Genomic DNA, 16,638 nt, shown 5'->3' on the forward strand with positions numbered 1-16,638 from the left:
GGGATCTTCCCGACCCAGGGATCGAACCCAGGTCTCCCGCATTGGAGGCAGACGCTTTAACCTCTGAGCCACCAGGGAAGCCCCAGGGAGGCTTAATATGCTTCAACTAATTTGAGTTGAGTAACTGTCAAACTGAGAACCAGTTATACCCTTTCAAAAGTATGTGTCTGTTAATCATGGGGAAATTTTAATTCCTGGAAAGGTTATATTCCCTATAGTTGTCCCAAATTTATAAAAGCCTCTTGCTTTTTGTGGGATCATTAGTTTCTTAGGAAAAATATAGTAAAGAAACAAAACTGACTTTGGGAATTTAAATACAAAATTTTTTTTTAAATTGTCTTTGCTTTAAATAGAGATATAACAGAATCATTAATATTAATCAGAAATTCATGTTCTGGAAGTTGTAAACAAGCAACTTTTACACAGGGTAGCCTGAACCAAACATGAAAATGTTATTCTTCCTTAAACTAACAAGGAACTTTTATATTATATGAAATTAACTTTTCTGTTGTAGGAAGGAAGGGTGAAGCTACAGTATGTGTGCTGTCCTGCGCAAGTTGCTTCAGTTGTGTCCGACTCTTGTGACGCTATGGACTATAGACCACCAGGCTTCTCTGTCCATGGGATTATCCAGGCAAGAATACTAGAGTGGGCTGCCATGCCCTCCTCCAGGGTATCTTCCTGACCCAGGGATCAAACTTGTATCTCTTATATCTCCTGTATTGGCAGGTGGGTCCTTTACCACTAGGGCCACCCGGGAAGCCCACTTTACTGTTGGGTGCTTCTTAATAGTAGTGATGTCAGAGTGCTTGTTTTTTCTTTGCAGATGTTATTTGGTAGAAGTTAATTTCTTTAAATGCATTATTTTCCCCCTGAGGGATCTAATGTCTTCTTAAAAACTACCAAACAGTGATAGTTTTGCAAAAGGATTCAATAAAATATTTCATGGAATTTTGCTATCTTCTATTGTCTTAAATATAATGAGTTCTATGAACCGAAGGCCCCATGTGTGTCCCAGCCTAATTTACTACCCAAAGCTCTCCAGGATATTTCAATGTAGGTTTATCTTAAAGGTACTGAAAGCTTATTGAGTAATTCGCATTTTTCCAGAGAAGTTGACTTGAAATATCCAGTGCAATCTTCCAAGCTCTGCTTTTGTTTATAAATCCACTTCCCAGTGACATAATACAGGATAGCCTTTCCCTGTAAAATCCTGAATGTTGCCTGGTTTTCTCACATGCTGCATTCTAAACCTGGCAACATCTCACCGTAATCCTTGCCTTACCTAATTACTATAGCTTAAGAGGAAAAGCCCAGCCATTTCTGATATTCTCTCAAACATCTTTTTTTAGATTCTGACCTCACTCTTAATTAACTACCTCACTCAATATAAATTCATCTACTTGTGGTTTTATTTTTCAGATATCGATATTGTCTTCTTGATGTTTTTTTAAAGAGTTATTCAGAGTAGGTTATGACCAACTTAAGATACTAAATGGATATAAATGGGACATTATTGTTGTACAAAGGAACACATCTTTAAGGCACTAAAAAACCTCAAAATGCTCTCAACACTTTGAACTTCACAACTGAATGATTTGCAACCAATTATCTGTTGTAGTGGGAAAGAATCATGTCTTGTTAAACAAAGCCATATTCTAGATAGCAACATAAAATAAATTTCACTGCTGAAAATTGTTTTTCCTAGCTGGAAAGCTGGTTGGTTCAGCTAAATGGGCACATTTTTCACAATAAGGGACTAAGCAGGCACCTTGGGATTCCTGGCGACCCATAAATGGGTCTGTGGTAACCATGTTCACATGTCAACACTGGAAATTTGGCTTATTTCCTCTAGAAACTCAGATTTTGTAAAAGAAATTAGATCTTTCTTAAAAACAGTGTTATAGGCTTAGAATCATATTTTTAATCAAAAGTAAATCAAACTAGTTTATTTTGATAAAATCTCAAAACTAAACATCAACTGAACTTATAACTGATTCCATAATTTTAGAAATTTGTGATTGTTTTGCTCCCTTATTTATTTACCATCTTAAAAAGTGGGCTTTTTCTCCCACAATATAAATAAAACATCTTCATTGTGATTGTATTTAGAGAATTTGTTTGGAAAATGATTATTGTTCTGATTTTCCACTACAAAAGACAGTACTTTTTTCCCTCACCATGAAAATAAACATGCTCGTTATAATCTGAAACTAAAATTAATCCAAGATCCCATCAGCATTTATTTAGGCTCATTACATGAGATTACACTGGATGTTACTTTGCATATTTTTTGGTTCTGAATGTATTATAAGCACTTTCTCGTGTTATTTAATATTTTATAAAATACAAACTTCAGTGCCTGCGTAACAGTCCAACACATCTGTGCACCTTTCCTCTACTGAGGAACATTCAGACTGGTTCCACATTTGCTACTGTACGTAATACTACAATAGATATATATTTTACAGTACTTATATATATGTCTGGTTGTTTTTTTGAGTGCCACCTTATCTTTGTGAGAAAGTCCTCAAGAATCTGCCATTAATTCAGATAGATTTACCTCAATGGATATGTTCCTTTAAGTGCTCTGAAAATACTCAGGGATCTTAGTCACATGTGAGGAAACTGATCCTCCCTTTTGATTCTTAAGCCCCAGTCCTACATGACCAAATAGTTAAAAATAACCTTCTTTCCAAAGCATTCCCACTTAATTGTCTCCCTTTGAAGGCATGGAAACAGGAAGTGAGAGGTGGTTGCTATCCATACCATGAAAGAAAAAGAATGAAACTGATGAGCAAGTCTTAATAGATCGAGGGGACAGGCTTTTAATAGATAGGCTTGATCATATTTCCTCTGAATACAATGGGAACCAAAGGCAAACTGGTAACATTTTTATTTATTATGTTTTAAAGAAAAGTTTCCAAGCCTTGCACGCTCGATACTATTAATCTACTTTTAAGCACACTGTATTACTATTAATATAGCTCGATAAGAATTCATGCATCTCTTTTGTGTGACAGGAGACAAGTACTGCTTAAAAGTGATACCAGGTCTTTCTTGGGAATAAGGCATGGGTACATTTAAATCACTCTATGTCCAAATGAAATTCAATGGCAGACTCTAGACTGAGTCTTGATTCACAGAAGATATTTAATAAAAATTTGTAAAATCAGAGGCCTTCCAGAAGAAATTCTAACATATACAGGAAAACTTTTCAGAGTAAAAAACCTAGGGTAAGAGTGGTCACACAATAGAAGTAAAAGACTGGTCTGAAGAACTGGAATACATTAAACTCATTCATTGAACAAATTTGGTTGATTACCTGCTGTCTGAAAGTGAAAGTGTTAGTTGCTCAGTTACATCCAACTCTTTGTTACCCCATGGACTGTAGCCTACTAGGCTCCTCTGTCTATGGAATTCTCTAGGCAAGAATACTGGAGTGAGTTGTCTTCTCCTTGGGGCTCTTCCTGACCCAAAGATCAAATCCAGGTCTCCTGTACCAAAGTTGTCTGTGTATATTCCTTTAAATAGAACCCTATATTGGAAAGTTGGTTGTGGGGTCCCAAATGTTTGGAATAACCAGCTTACACTGTTTCCCTCCAAAGTCTAACCAAATAGAGGAAGATTAGACTTCATATGGAATATTTTCACTTTTTAGTGAAATGTTGCAAAAATATTAAACTACATCAGTCTCTTTTTATGAAGCTCAGGCCCTGTCCTTCTATCTGACCACATAAGTCAAAATCTGTGGAAGCATAATTAATGCCTTTGCTACAAAACCAGAAATAGAGATGCAGGAAGAAATGTCCATATTTCAATATTTCAATTTCTAGAGCATTTGTTCAGTTTATACTCATTTATATATATCTTCAGTAGTGTTGCTGTAACAGCAAAGTAATTGTTCAGTTTATACTCATTTATAGATATCTTCAGTAGTGTTGCTGTAACAGCAAAGTCTCTTTGAGACAAAAGAAATACTTTTTAGTGACAAAGGAAAAATACCTTTTATTCTGAAGTTGAATTTAGGAGCCTGTGTGAAGGAAGGCTTAGCAAGGTAGTGAGATTGACTGCTTACAGGAAATTATGCTAGATTTGATTCTATTAGGGCTATCTTGAAAGATCTGGAGAAAATGTTTTAAAATTGCAACTGGAAGACAACTGCTGGTCTAGAAATGGAAAGTTCTGAGCACTGAGGGATTTAGCAGATGGCTGCTGAATGTAGTTTTCTTGGTTTTAAGTATCACCACGTTCTTTCTTCCCTGTAGCTCAAATGGTAAAGAATCTGCCTGCAATGCAGGAGACCTGGGTTCAATCCCTGAGTCAAGAATATCCTCTGGATAAGGGAATGGCAATCCACTCCAGTATTCTTGCCTAGAGAATCCCACGGACAGAGAAGCCTGGTGGGCTACAGCCCGTGGGATTGCAAAGAGTCAGACACAACTAAGCGACTAACACTTCACTACAGTCTCTCTGCATTGGAGATGACAAATTTATGGGTATGTTTCAGATCAGTTAAAATACAAAGCTGAGGGGCTTCCCTGGTGGTACAGTGGTAAAGAGTCAGGTTGGAGCCCTGATCCAGATTGATCGTGCATGCAGTGGAGCAACTAAGCCATGAGCCCCAACTATTGAGACTTCTCTCTAGAGCCTGGGAGTCACAGCTCCTGAGCCCATGTGCTGCAGCCACTGAAACCTGAATGCCCTGGAGACATGCTCCACAAGGACAAGCCACCGCAGTGACAAGCCCATGCACTGCAACTACAGAATAACCCCTGCTTGCTGCAACTAGAGAAAAGCCCATGCAACGATGGAGACCCAGCACAGTCAATAAATAAATAAATTTTTAAAAATTCCACAAAGTAGTATTTCATATTTTACATTAACAAAACACAGAGAAATTTATTTTGCCTCGTCAACCCATATGTCAGCTTGGATCTCCCTGTAAACTTAATAAATTATAACTGATTTATATCCCTAATTTAAGATTCTCTGTGAGATTATTGAGAATTTCCACGTGACCAGTGATAGGCTAAGATCTGGAGTTTCTAAACAAATTAGTATATGGCATACCTCAGGCCACACATGTTGGTTCAGAAATTGATATATAACCTACCCTAACTGATGAGATGTAAGGCAAATTTTGCTGAGGGTTTCCAGAAAAGAAGTTCCATCAATCTCGAAAGATAGCTTTAGGGAGAGCCAGCTCTCATCATTCAAAGATTGTCATATATGTATGTGAGTAAAGTATTATTATCCTATTTTACAGATAAGGAAACTAAGGCTCAGTAAAGTGTATATCTTGCACACTGTCCCACGGATTATAATCAGTAGTGCTGAGATTCTAACCCAAATCAATCTGCTTCTGAAGCCCATGCTCTTAAGCACCATCCGATAGCAACAGATAGCTCCCAGGTGATACTGATGCTGCTGGTTGGGAGACCACAGTCTGAGAACCACTCTCTATAAAAGTTAACAGCTGACAGTTATAAATAGCTCAACAGTGAAAACAGGGCTAAAGGTTTGCAAGTCAGTTTCACAAATGTTATTAATAGTATAATCAAGAGTTCCATAACAAAAATAATGTCTCAGAGTTAGGAGGTGGAGACTGGGCTGACCACAAGATTCACTGCTACAATATTTATCTAGAAATTCATAAGCTGACTACAAAGCTAAATGTGTGATGAAAACAAAGTCCATCAGGGATGTACAGCTGAGCAAAGCTGTATGAAAAGAGAGATCTGTGAGTTTCTTCTAGATTTTGGTTTTATGCCATATCAGTCTTTTATTTTTTTTATTCTTAAGGACAATTAGTTACAACACAGGCATACTTGCCCTGGAGCCAGACTGGGGTAGGGTCTCTAAAGTCTAACTCTCGTATTTACTAACTGCATGACCTTTGGTGAGCTGTGTGACCTTTGGTGGGCTTCTCTGATGGTAAAGAATGGTAAAGAATCTGCCTGCAATGCAGAACACTGGGTTCAATCCCTGGGTTGGAAGTCACAAAGAATTGGACACGAGTGAGTGACTAAGCACAGATCTTTGGTAATTTAATACTTCTGGTCTCATTTATCTCATCTATCAAATTTGGATATTAATAATTCTTACTTTACAGCATTGTTGAAAAATCAATGAGATAAGACATGAAAGGGGCTTCCCAGGAGGCGCTAGTGGTAAAGAATCTGCCGGCCAATGCAGGAAACAAGAGACATGGGTTAGATGTCTGGGTGGGGAAGATCCCGTGGAGGAGGGTATGGCCACACACTCCAGTATTCTTGCCTGGAGAATCCTATGGACTGGGGAGCCTGGTGTGCTATAGTCCATGGGGTGGCAAGAGTCAGACACAACTAAATTGAGCACGCAAGTCATGGAAAAGCCATTGAGTAATGTCTGCCACGTACTAAGTATCCAGTAAGTGTCAGCTATTATTACTTGTCCCACAGCTGAGTTAGGCCATGAGATACAGGAGAGACTTTTGTGCTTCTCTTGATGATGGTTTATACAAAACCTCATGCTGGTACCAGCAGATAAAAATATAGTCATCAAGCTTACTGGGTGTCTATAATGTGCTGTGCTATCAGATACACATCTCTGTTAGATGTAAGCAGGCCTAAACACTGGAAAGGAGACTTTGTAAAAAATTCTTATTTAAATCTTCCTTTTGCTAACCTTATACATTCCAGACACATATTTTTAACTCCTATGGCAACCCTACGAGGTCATTGTTTTTAAACATTGCAAGCTGAAGGGTAAGAGGTATAAATCGACAACACATTGATAAAGTGTTTCATACCAAAGCTTTCAAATATAAAGTAAGACATGAGGTGATATATTCATAATTTGGGAAGGGAGTGAGAGAGTTTGAGACTCAAACACTCATTCACATATGTATTTCATTTGTATGTTTATCCCTTAGCGGAATTTACAGGATAACAGAAGTGGGGTAAGAGAAATGTCAAGTTATCATAGATAAAGTATACAACTTGCAGCATTTAGACAACTGAAGGTATTATTGCATGGCTACTTAGTAATCATATCTGTTTATATTAATAATATGATATGATAAAATATGTAAATGACTCTCCAAAAATTTGGAGGAAAGCTACCCTCAATTTAGAAGAAAATTAAGGACGAGTTTGGATGAACTTTTGATAGATTTGAAGCCTGGCGAGTCCACTCACTTACTCCTTGGAAGAAAAGTTATGACCAACCTAGAGAGCATATTAAAGAGCAGAGACATTACTTTACCAAAAAAGATCCATCTAGTCAAAGCTATGGTTTTTCCAGTAATCATGTGTGGATGTAAGAGTTGGACCATAAAGAAAGCTGAGCACTAAAGAATTGATGCTTTGAACTGTGATGTTGGAGAAGACTCTTGACAGTCAAGGAGATCCAACCAGTCCATCCTAAAGGAAATCAGTCCTGAATATTCTTCGGAAGGACTGATACTGAAGCTGAATCTCCAATACTTTGGCCACCTGATGCAAAGAACTGACTCATTTGAAAATACCCTGATGCTCGGAAAGATTGAAGGCAGGAGGAGAAGGGGATGACAGAGGATGAAGTGGTTGGATGGCATCACTGACTCAATGAACATGAGTTTGAGTAAACTTGGGGATTTGGTGATGGACAGGGAGGCCTGGCGTGCTGCAATCCATGGGGTTGCAAAGAGTTGGACATGACTGAGCGACTGAACTGAACTGAACTGAGTCCACTTGGAGAGTTTTAGCATTTTGATTCTTGGTAATTTGCAGAATATATTTAGATTATCTGCTTATTTGCCCTGGACAGGATCTAAGCACTCTTTCCCCTCTTAAGGGGAAACACCACAGATTTCTTTCTTTTTTTCCTTCAGAAGGTTTACTCAGTTACAGTATATTTTCCATCGAAGTCCCTCTCCCCCAAGGAATCTCAAATTTGACCTCATTTTCTCCTTTATTCCACCAGCATATTCTAATCCAATCAAGAGCTGGTTTCAACATACAGCAAATTAGGGAAAGGGCACAATGGCTCTTTCAAAGTGAAGTGAAACCTTTTTCAAGGTTCTTTTTCCAGTTAAACACCTTCCAGAAATGAAAGATGTTTCCTGCATTCTACCATAGATTTCCATGAGCTGTTGGTTGCTCTCTTGTTTTGTTTTGTCTCCTCTCCTCTACCTGCCCAGTATTCTGGGTCCCATCTGCAGCTGGGGCTATAAGGGAACATTGCAGTGAGTCACCATCCCCCACGACTCTTCCCATAAGGCATACCTTACTGTCTAGGATCTGGATAACCCTCTGCTGCAGTGTCTGGCCCTCCTTGGGCCTCACCAGGATGTAAATGACTTTCAGGTCTGGGCTGGTGCGAAATAGCTTCTCCATCAACACTTTGCCCAAGAAGCCTGTGGCCCCAGTAATGAGAATGGACTTGCCACCATAGAAAGCTGCAATCATGGACATGATTCTTCCCTTTGTCTTCTATGGCCTCAGAAAGAGGTTCCTGAAAAGAAAGAGAAATAACAAAAGATTACATTCTCAGAAGTGCTAAAATGCAGTCATTTAAATTGTTACTGGCATCTCCAGGAGTTTTGAAGGCAGGAAAGGGTCAGATGGAGTGATAGCATCATGGTTTATTGGCAACATGATTCATTTCAATCAATATTTATTGAGATTAATCTTGATGCCTGACATCATGCCAGCAACTGTGGGCAAGAAATGAGTAAGACGTGGTTTCTGCTCTCAAGGAATTGCTTGTAGTCTAATGGAAGAGGCAGATTCCTAGAAACTATTAAATATTACATGGTAATTCTAAAACCAAAGAAAGAACAAAGAAAGGGTGCATAGAAGGATCTGGAAATTTTAGGAAGGCCTCTATAGAATGTGACACCAGTGGTCAAACTTATAAAGAGATAATGACTGAGGTAAGGGCTATGCCAAAGCCTTTGACTGTGTGGATCACGATAAACTGTGGAAAATTCTGAAAGAGATGGGAATACCTGACCACCTGACCTGCCTCTTGAGAAACCTGTATGCAGGTCAGCAAGCAACAGTTAGAACTGGACATGGAACAACAGACTGGTTCCAAATAGGAAAAGGAGTACGTCAAGGTTGTATATTGTCACCCTGCTTATTTAACTTATATGCAGAGTACATCATGAGAAACGCTGGGCTGGAAGAAGCACAAGCTGGAATCAAGATTGCCAGGAGAAATATCAATAACCTCAGATATGCAGATGACACTACCCTTATGGCAGAAAGTGAAGAAGAACTAAAGAGTCTCTTGATGAAAGTGAAAGAGGAGAGTGAAAATGTTGGCTTAAAGCTCAACATTCAGAAAACTAAGATCATGGCATCCTGTCCCATCACTTCACAGCAACTAGATGGGGAAACAGTGTCAGACTTTATTTTTCTGGGCTCCAAAATCACTGCAGATGCTGACTGCAGCCATGAAATTAAAAGAAACTTACTCCTTAGAAGGAAAGTTATGACCAACCTAGACAGCATATTAAAAAGCAGAGACATTACTTTGCCAACAAAAGTCCGTCTAGTTAAGGCTATGGTTTTTCCAGTGGTCATGTATGGATGTGAGAGTTGGACTTAAAGAAAGCTGAGTGCCAAAGAATTTATGCTTTTGAACTGTGGTGTTTGAGAAGACTCTTGAGAGTCCCTTGGACTGCTAGGCGATCCAACCAATCCATCCTAAAGGAGATCAGTCCTGGGTGTTCATTGGAAGGACTGATGCTGAAGCTGAAACTCCAATACTTTGGCCACCTGATGGGAAGAGCTGACTCATTGGAAAAGGTCCTGATTCTGTGAAAGATTGAAGGCAAGAGGAAAAGGGGACAACAGAGGATGAGATGCTTGGATGGCATTACCAACTCGATGGACATGGGTTTGGGCAAACTCTAGGAGTTGGTGATAGACAAGGAGGCCTGGCATGCTGCGGTTCATGGGGTCGCAAAGAGTTGGACATGACTGAGTGACTGAACTGAACTGAACTGAAGGGCATTCCAGTCCAAGGAAAGATCAAAAGCAAAGGTCCAAGGTGTGGTGTAGGATGTCGTATGGAGGAATAATACAAGGAATTCAGTGTAGGAGAATGTACTCATAAGGTTGGGAGTAGCCTCAAACCTGCAACCCCAAAGATGAGAACAGTTATCAAAGCTTAAAACTTATGATGTAATTTTTAAATTCGGTTGCAGTTTTATTTTATTAAAACAAAATTTTTTTGATGTGGATCATTTTAAAAGACTTTATTGAGTTTATTACAGTATCAATTCTATTTTATATTTTGGTTTTTTGGCTGTGAGGTATGTGGGATCCTATCTCACGGTCTAGGGATTAAACTCACACCCCCTGCATTGGAAAGTGAAGTCTTAACCACTGGACGCCAAGGAAGTCCCTCAGTTGCAGTTGTATTTAGAGAAAATCATTTCCAGGAGCAAGTCTGGTGGTGGGATGCCAGATGCAGCTCTTGGATGCTGTGACTTCTGAGAAAAAGCACTCCACGTTATAGAAATGCAACCAGAAGTGTTTGGTCTTTAAGCCTGGCTTCAAGATTGCTGACCAGAAGCAGTGGAGCTTTGAAGGAAGCAAGGCCGTCGTGTGAGAGCAGACCTTCCTTTCTGTCCTTGATTGTGCCTCCTGCAGCCAATTCTTGGCCATTTGTGTGCATCTGATAGGACACAACTCCAGGGACTGGCCCGGACATCAGAGCTTGTAAAGAAGAACAAAAAACAAGTGAAAAAGTCAACACCCTGCCTCTTTAGCTCTAGCCAAGTTAACTCCAGTGACTCCTTAACAAATAATGACTTTTTATGTTGTTCAGTCACTAAGTCATGTCTGACTTTGCAACGCATGTCAGGCTTCCCTGTCCTTCACTGTCATTCAATGTCCTTCCCTCTAGGAGTTTGCTTAAACTCAGTTCCATGAGTTGGTGATACCATTCAACCATCTCATCCTCTGTCACTTCCCTTCTCCTTATGCTTTCAATTTTTCCCAGCATTAGGGTCTTTTCCAATGAATTGGCTCTTCATATCAGGTGGCCAAAGTACTGGAGCTTCAGCTTCAGCATTAGTCCTTCCAGTGAATATTCAGGGTTGATTTCCTTTAGGATTGACTGGTTTGATCTTCTTACTGTTCATGGGATTCTCAAGAGTCTTCTCAAGCACCACAATTTGAAAACATCAATTCTTTGGTGCTCAGCCTTCTTTATGGTCCAAATTGGTATAAATTATAGTCCAATATGGTATAAATTATAGTCGTGATTTATACTTTCGAGCATCTTGAATCTATGTTCTTGAGCAGAACTCTTTGCCTTTGGAGGATTCATTCATTGATGGATTCACTCAAATAATTCTGTGCACCTGCTATGCCAGACTCTAAGTTCTTAAGATAAACAGCTGGATAAAGCAAATAAATCCTTGCTGTGACTCAAGCAGAGGAGGCCAGGGATATACTGGTAAATAAATACACTGACAAGTTAATTACAAACTGTTACAAACATAAATATAATAAGGATCAATGACAAAAATCACAATCATCAATGTCATTTACTTTAGGGACCACTGCGGATTTCAAATATTAGCTATATTCACTGAGCTATTAAAATTCTGTTTATTAAATGTTGATATGAGAACAATATTTTGAAGAACACATTTAGACCTTGTACAAAAAAGCAATGAAAGATACTTTTTGTCATGTTACATAAGGTTACTCATATTACAGTCTATCCAATTATTTTCTCAAGAATGTAGCATGTGGGGAAAGTATTGAATATTCTTGCCTTGCCTGCCTTGAAGCTCAGAACAGTGATGTCATCAAGTTTGGAAGGCAGTACCTATTCTAGTTTAGCATTCAGATTCTAAGCAAGACTGTCTAAAATCAAATCCCAGATCTACCACTTACGAGGTGTGTCATCTCAGGCAAATCATTAATCTCTCAGTGCTACGGTCTGTTCATCAGTAAAATGGGAATAAAGTATCCAGTTACTAGTGCTGTGCTAAGAATTATGTGAATGAATACAAGTAAAACCCTTAAAAAATACAACTTACCTCTAGTACTCTCTATCAGTATTGTCACTGCTTCCACATTTTTCATCTTAGTGCTTCCTGGCTTTTCCTTTTGACATGCATTTTATATGCCCTCTTTCGGAAATATGAGGAGATGGTTTATACTCAATCATCAAGCCAAATAAAGTGCTTTCCCCAAATGCAACTCTACTTAATGATAAATCTTTACAACTCCTTTACATATAAAAATGCTTATGTTATTAGGCACAAATGAGCATGGTTGGCAGGAAAATATAGATGGGAAACTGAATTTGGAAAGTGTGACTTCTCAACCTCACTGGTTCTGAAGATGTTATGTGCTTGGTTTTTAATAATGTGTGCTTTAGTGGAATCATATTTTCTAGAAATGCAAAGATACTGTTAAGATTTTTGGTCCCAGGCAAGTTTGCAACGTGTGAGGAAAAACTTTAGAGAGCAGGTTGCATATCTCTAATGAACCTACTTCTTGTGGGACAAAGGAAAACTCGATGTGTCCCCAGAGAATGGAATGTGCCTGCTCTGCCCACAGTCCAAGTATTTCTCAAACACAACAAAAACCGTAGCACAGTATAATGAGTGCTCTCAGAGGAAAACAAAACATAAGCCAGTATCTCCTGGCACTCAGTACCCAATTGGCAAAAGCAGGTGGCAGGGGAGTTGTGGTCAAGACTCTAATTAAAGCAAGTGATTCTGAAAAATGTCAAATCAAAGCTGCATCAGAGATGTTTCTTTAAACTTTTGCTTCTGCTCTCAAGCTATTGGCTCAGTTATTGAACCCAGAAACTCCCGTATAAAATTTGGCCCTGGAAGACCCATTTTACATGTCACAGATTTGCAAGGTCCAGGAATTGCTAATTCTTGATATAATTCATTTGGACTTCCCTGGTGGCTCAAACAGTAAAGATCTACCTGTAGTGTGGGAGACCTGGGTTTGATTACTGGGTTGGGACGATCCCCTGGAGGAGGGCATGGCAATCCACTGTAGTATTCTTGCCTGGAGAATCCCCATGGACAGAGGAGCCTGGTGGGCTACAGTCCAGGGGGTCGCAAAGAGTTGGACGTGACTGAACAACTAAGTGCAATATAATTTATTAAAATAATTAAATTGTTTCAGGATTTTCCTGATGGTTCAGGGGCTAAGACTCATGCTCTCAATCAGGTGCCCCTGGGTTCAATCCCTGGTTAGGGATTCAATCCCATACACTGCAAGAAAGAGTTCACATGACACAACTAAAGATCCCACATGCTGCAACTAAGACCCAGCACAGCCAAGTAAATAGTTAAATACTTAAAAAAACACATATTTTAAAAAATAGAGTGCAGAGAGGTCTGTGTACCCTTCTTTCAGCTTCTTCCAATAACATCTTATATCCCCATGCATATAATTTAAAAAATAATTAAATTGTTTCAAAAATTAAAATAATTTTACACTTAGAAATGGAGGATATATAACTCTAGAAGGAAGAACATGTTTAGAACACGGCTTACCTTTCATATAGTCTCAGATTACTAATGCAGAGAACAAAGGCCACTTTTCTGTTCCTCATGCTTGTAACATGGTTTGGGAGAAGCCTAAAGTACTTTGACAATATCTGAACCAGCCTGTATAATGCAAGGCTGAATGACAAATAGGCTGACAAGGCTGACGAGAGAGTCAGCCAATGCATTTTAATGACTGTCTGCATGTGCCAGGCACTGTCCAGGCACTGGGACTAATAGTGAACAGGTCTTATGCAGCTTAGATTCTTCCTTCCTATATTCTGGAGAATTTTTTCTCCTTAAGATCACCAGTTCTCCATGGCAATGAGTGGGATTCCATAGTTGTCACTCTCCTTTTGTTTTCTAGAAGTGAGGCTGTCCTCATTTCTAGAGAATGGGTGTTAAAATATTGAATCACTAACAGTTGTGCCAAGTTAAACATTTTTTTGCAGGTTTAAGCTTATGGGAACTTTAATTATTCTTTGGGTGATTCCTCTGGAAAATAAAAAACTTAAGATTCAAAAAAGCATTTAAGGTAGACAATCCATATTTCTTGGTAGCCCTTGAAAGGAAAATTTTTTTAAAAAGAAACGGATATTTCACAACTCAGGAATCATATTTTGTCAAGGTTTTTTGGATTTTGCAGTATTAACATTTTGGGAGGGGCAAATATTTGTTGTGCGGGCTCTCCAGGGCAATATGGAGTGTTTACCAGCACCCTGGCCTCTACTCACTAGAGGGTCATAACATCCTTCTTTCCCCAGCCAGGTGTGATAGCCTGACATGTCTCTGCACGCGTGCTCAGTCACTTCAGTTATATCCAACTGTTTGCAACCCTGTGGTCTGTAGCCCATCAGATTCCTCTGTCCATGCGATTTTTCTGGCAAGAATGCTGGAGTGGATTGCCATGCCCTTCTCCAGGGGATCTTCCAGACTCAGGGATTAAAACCGCGTCTCCTGCATTGCAGGCAGATTCTTCACTGACTGAGCCACCAGGGAACCCCAAAATGTCTCTAGACTTTGCTAACTGTGCTCATGGGGAAAAATTGCCTCCCCTTTCAGAGAGCCATGGCTTAGCAGTACTTTTAAAATTTCTCAGTTTATAATATTCTGTCCATCCTATCAAAGAGTCAAAATGCAAAGTTTAAACTTCTATTTGTGAAGCTAAGTAAAAATATAATCCACTTTCACATTCTATTTTATCTATATTGAATCATTCACAATTAATTACATTTACCCAAGCAAATTACACATGTGGTTAATCGTGACTGAATTCAAAATGAAGATGAAGGAAGGTTACTCCAGATAAAGATTCTTTACTTTTTATTTAACCAAATTCCTTTCAATCTCTGTGCTATGTGTGCATGTGTGCTAAGTCACCTCAGTCATGTCCAGCTCTTTGTGACCCTATGGACTATAGCCCGCTAGGCTCCTCTGTCCATGCAATTTCCTAGGCAAGAGTACTGGAGTGGGTTCCTGTGCCCTCCTTCAGGGGATCTTCCGCACCTAGCGGTCGAACCTGCATCTCTTACCTCTACCTTGCATTCGCAGGTGTGTTCTTTACCACTAGCGCCACCTGGGCAGCCTCTCTGTGCTATAAATTAGACTATTAATCCCACTTTTCACACAGATTGAGCCTTTCAACTTCATTCATCTAGACCTATTTGGGAACATTTAAGAAAGAATGGCAATCAGACCAGCCTGAGATTGACTGAGAAACATAAAGCTATTCAGTATTGGTCGCTGAATAGTAGTAATTCTATGAACAATCAAATCAGTCTCATCTATTGGTAGTCCTGTTGCCTTTTTTTGAAGATTCAAAGTATGTTGTGTAATGTAGACAAGTGGGGTTTTGGTTGGCCATGTGCCCAGCAATATGGGCTAGTCTATTGAAAAAAAATCTTGTAAAACTCAGTAAATGGAAGCTGGTCTGCTTCATCAAAATTTAACACTGAAATTCTTTCAATAAGTACGCTGAATTAAGGAAACGCACTTGTAAAACAATATTCAATGAAAACAGAGGAGAACAAGAACTCGTAAAGACATCATTATGTTTATCACAAATCCCCGTTGAAAGACTGAAGGAAATAAATGACAGTGATTGTACAACAGTGTGATGGGATTAATGGTAAAGAGTTTTGCTTCATGTCTGTAATTTTCCCCATGATTTAAAAGGGCATTTAATGATAAATATTAAATAAATACTTTCAAAAAGTGCTTAGGGAGCAATAGCAGCTGGCATTTTTGTAGTCTCTTTTTTTGTGGGCACTAGAAATACAAAGAAACTTGCAGAACAAACTTCCTTAGTTTAAGATGTATTTAAAGTGTTTTTAAAGGTGTGGCTAAACTGACATTACACAGTGTTATGGACTGAATGTGTCCCCTCCAAATTCATATGTTGAAGCCCCTGTCTTCAACGTATTTGTTGGAGACCAGGCCTTTGAGAGGTATTTCAGGTTAAATGAGATCACAAGAATGAGGCACAAATTGGACAGGACTAGTGTCCCAATAAGCAGAGGAGGGGGCACCAGAAAATAGTTTCTCCTGTAACGGCTACAAGGAAAGACCACATAAGGACACAGTGAGACGGCAGTTGTCTACAAGCTAAGAGAGCTCCACTAGAAGCTGAATTTACTGACACCTTAATCATGGACTTCTAGTCTTCAGAATCGTGAGAAATTAGCGTCTGTGGTTTAAGACATCCAGTTTGTGGTCTTTTCTTACAGCAGCTTGAGCAGACCAACACACACAAATACGCATGGACAGTGACATGAACATTTTTGGATAAGTGTGTAAAGTCACACAACAATAATCTATATCTACCCTTTCCATCCTGGAGTAAAACTCTATAATGGAACAAATATATCTGTCACATTGTTCCATTTGGGGCACAGAGGTGGGATACTCGTTCTTGACTTTTATACATTTGTGAAAATATGGACAGATCTTTTATGATAGTCAACAGAGGTCTCAATAACTCAAGACTTAAAAATCCATATATAAGTCACTGAACCTACAAGTCTTATAGTCTATTTCAATCTCTTCCATCCATGGGCTTCTGCAGGCCAATCTGTAGTCCATCCTGCTGGTCTCTTAATTGATTTTGTATTTATTTGGATCTTAAGTAAATG

The 16,638-nt window shown here is 39.1% G+C and overlaps 1 protein-coding gene across 3 annotated transcripts in view; it reads right to left on the reverse strand.

Annotated features, from left to right (window-relative positions):
- FAR2 (fatty acyl-CoA reductase 2) overlaps positions 1 to 16,638 on the reverse strand; it is a 193,375-nt gene that overhangs the window by 50,515 nt on the left and 126,222 nt on the right. For all 3 annotated transcript variants that reach the window (XM_055394128.2, XM_055394129.2, XM_055394127.2), the window contains exon 2: positions 8,250 to 8,478. In XM_055394128.2, the coding sequence (XP_055250103.1) occupies positions 8,250 to 8,438 (189 nt within the window). In that variant the 5' untranslated portion in view covers positions 8,439 to 8,478. The remainder of the gene's footprint in view (positions 1 to 8,249; positions 8,479 to 16,638) is intronic.

The sequence above is a fragment of the Moschus berezovskii genome, chromosome 6 (genome assembly GCF_049115385.1).
Source record: "Moschus berezovskii isolate FMDL1 chromosome 6, NW_MosBer_1.0, whole genome shotgun sequence".
Taxonomy (NCBI): Eukaryota; Metazoa; Chordata; class Mammalia; order Artiodactyla; family Moschidae; genus Moschus; species Moschus berezovskii.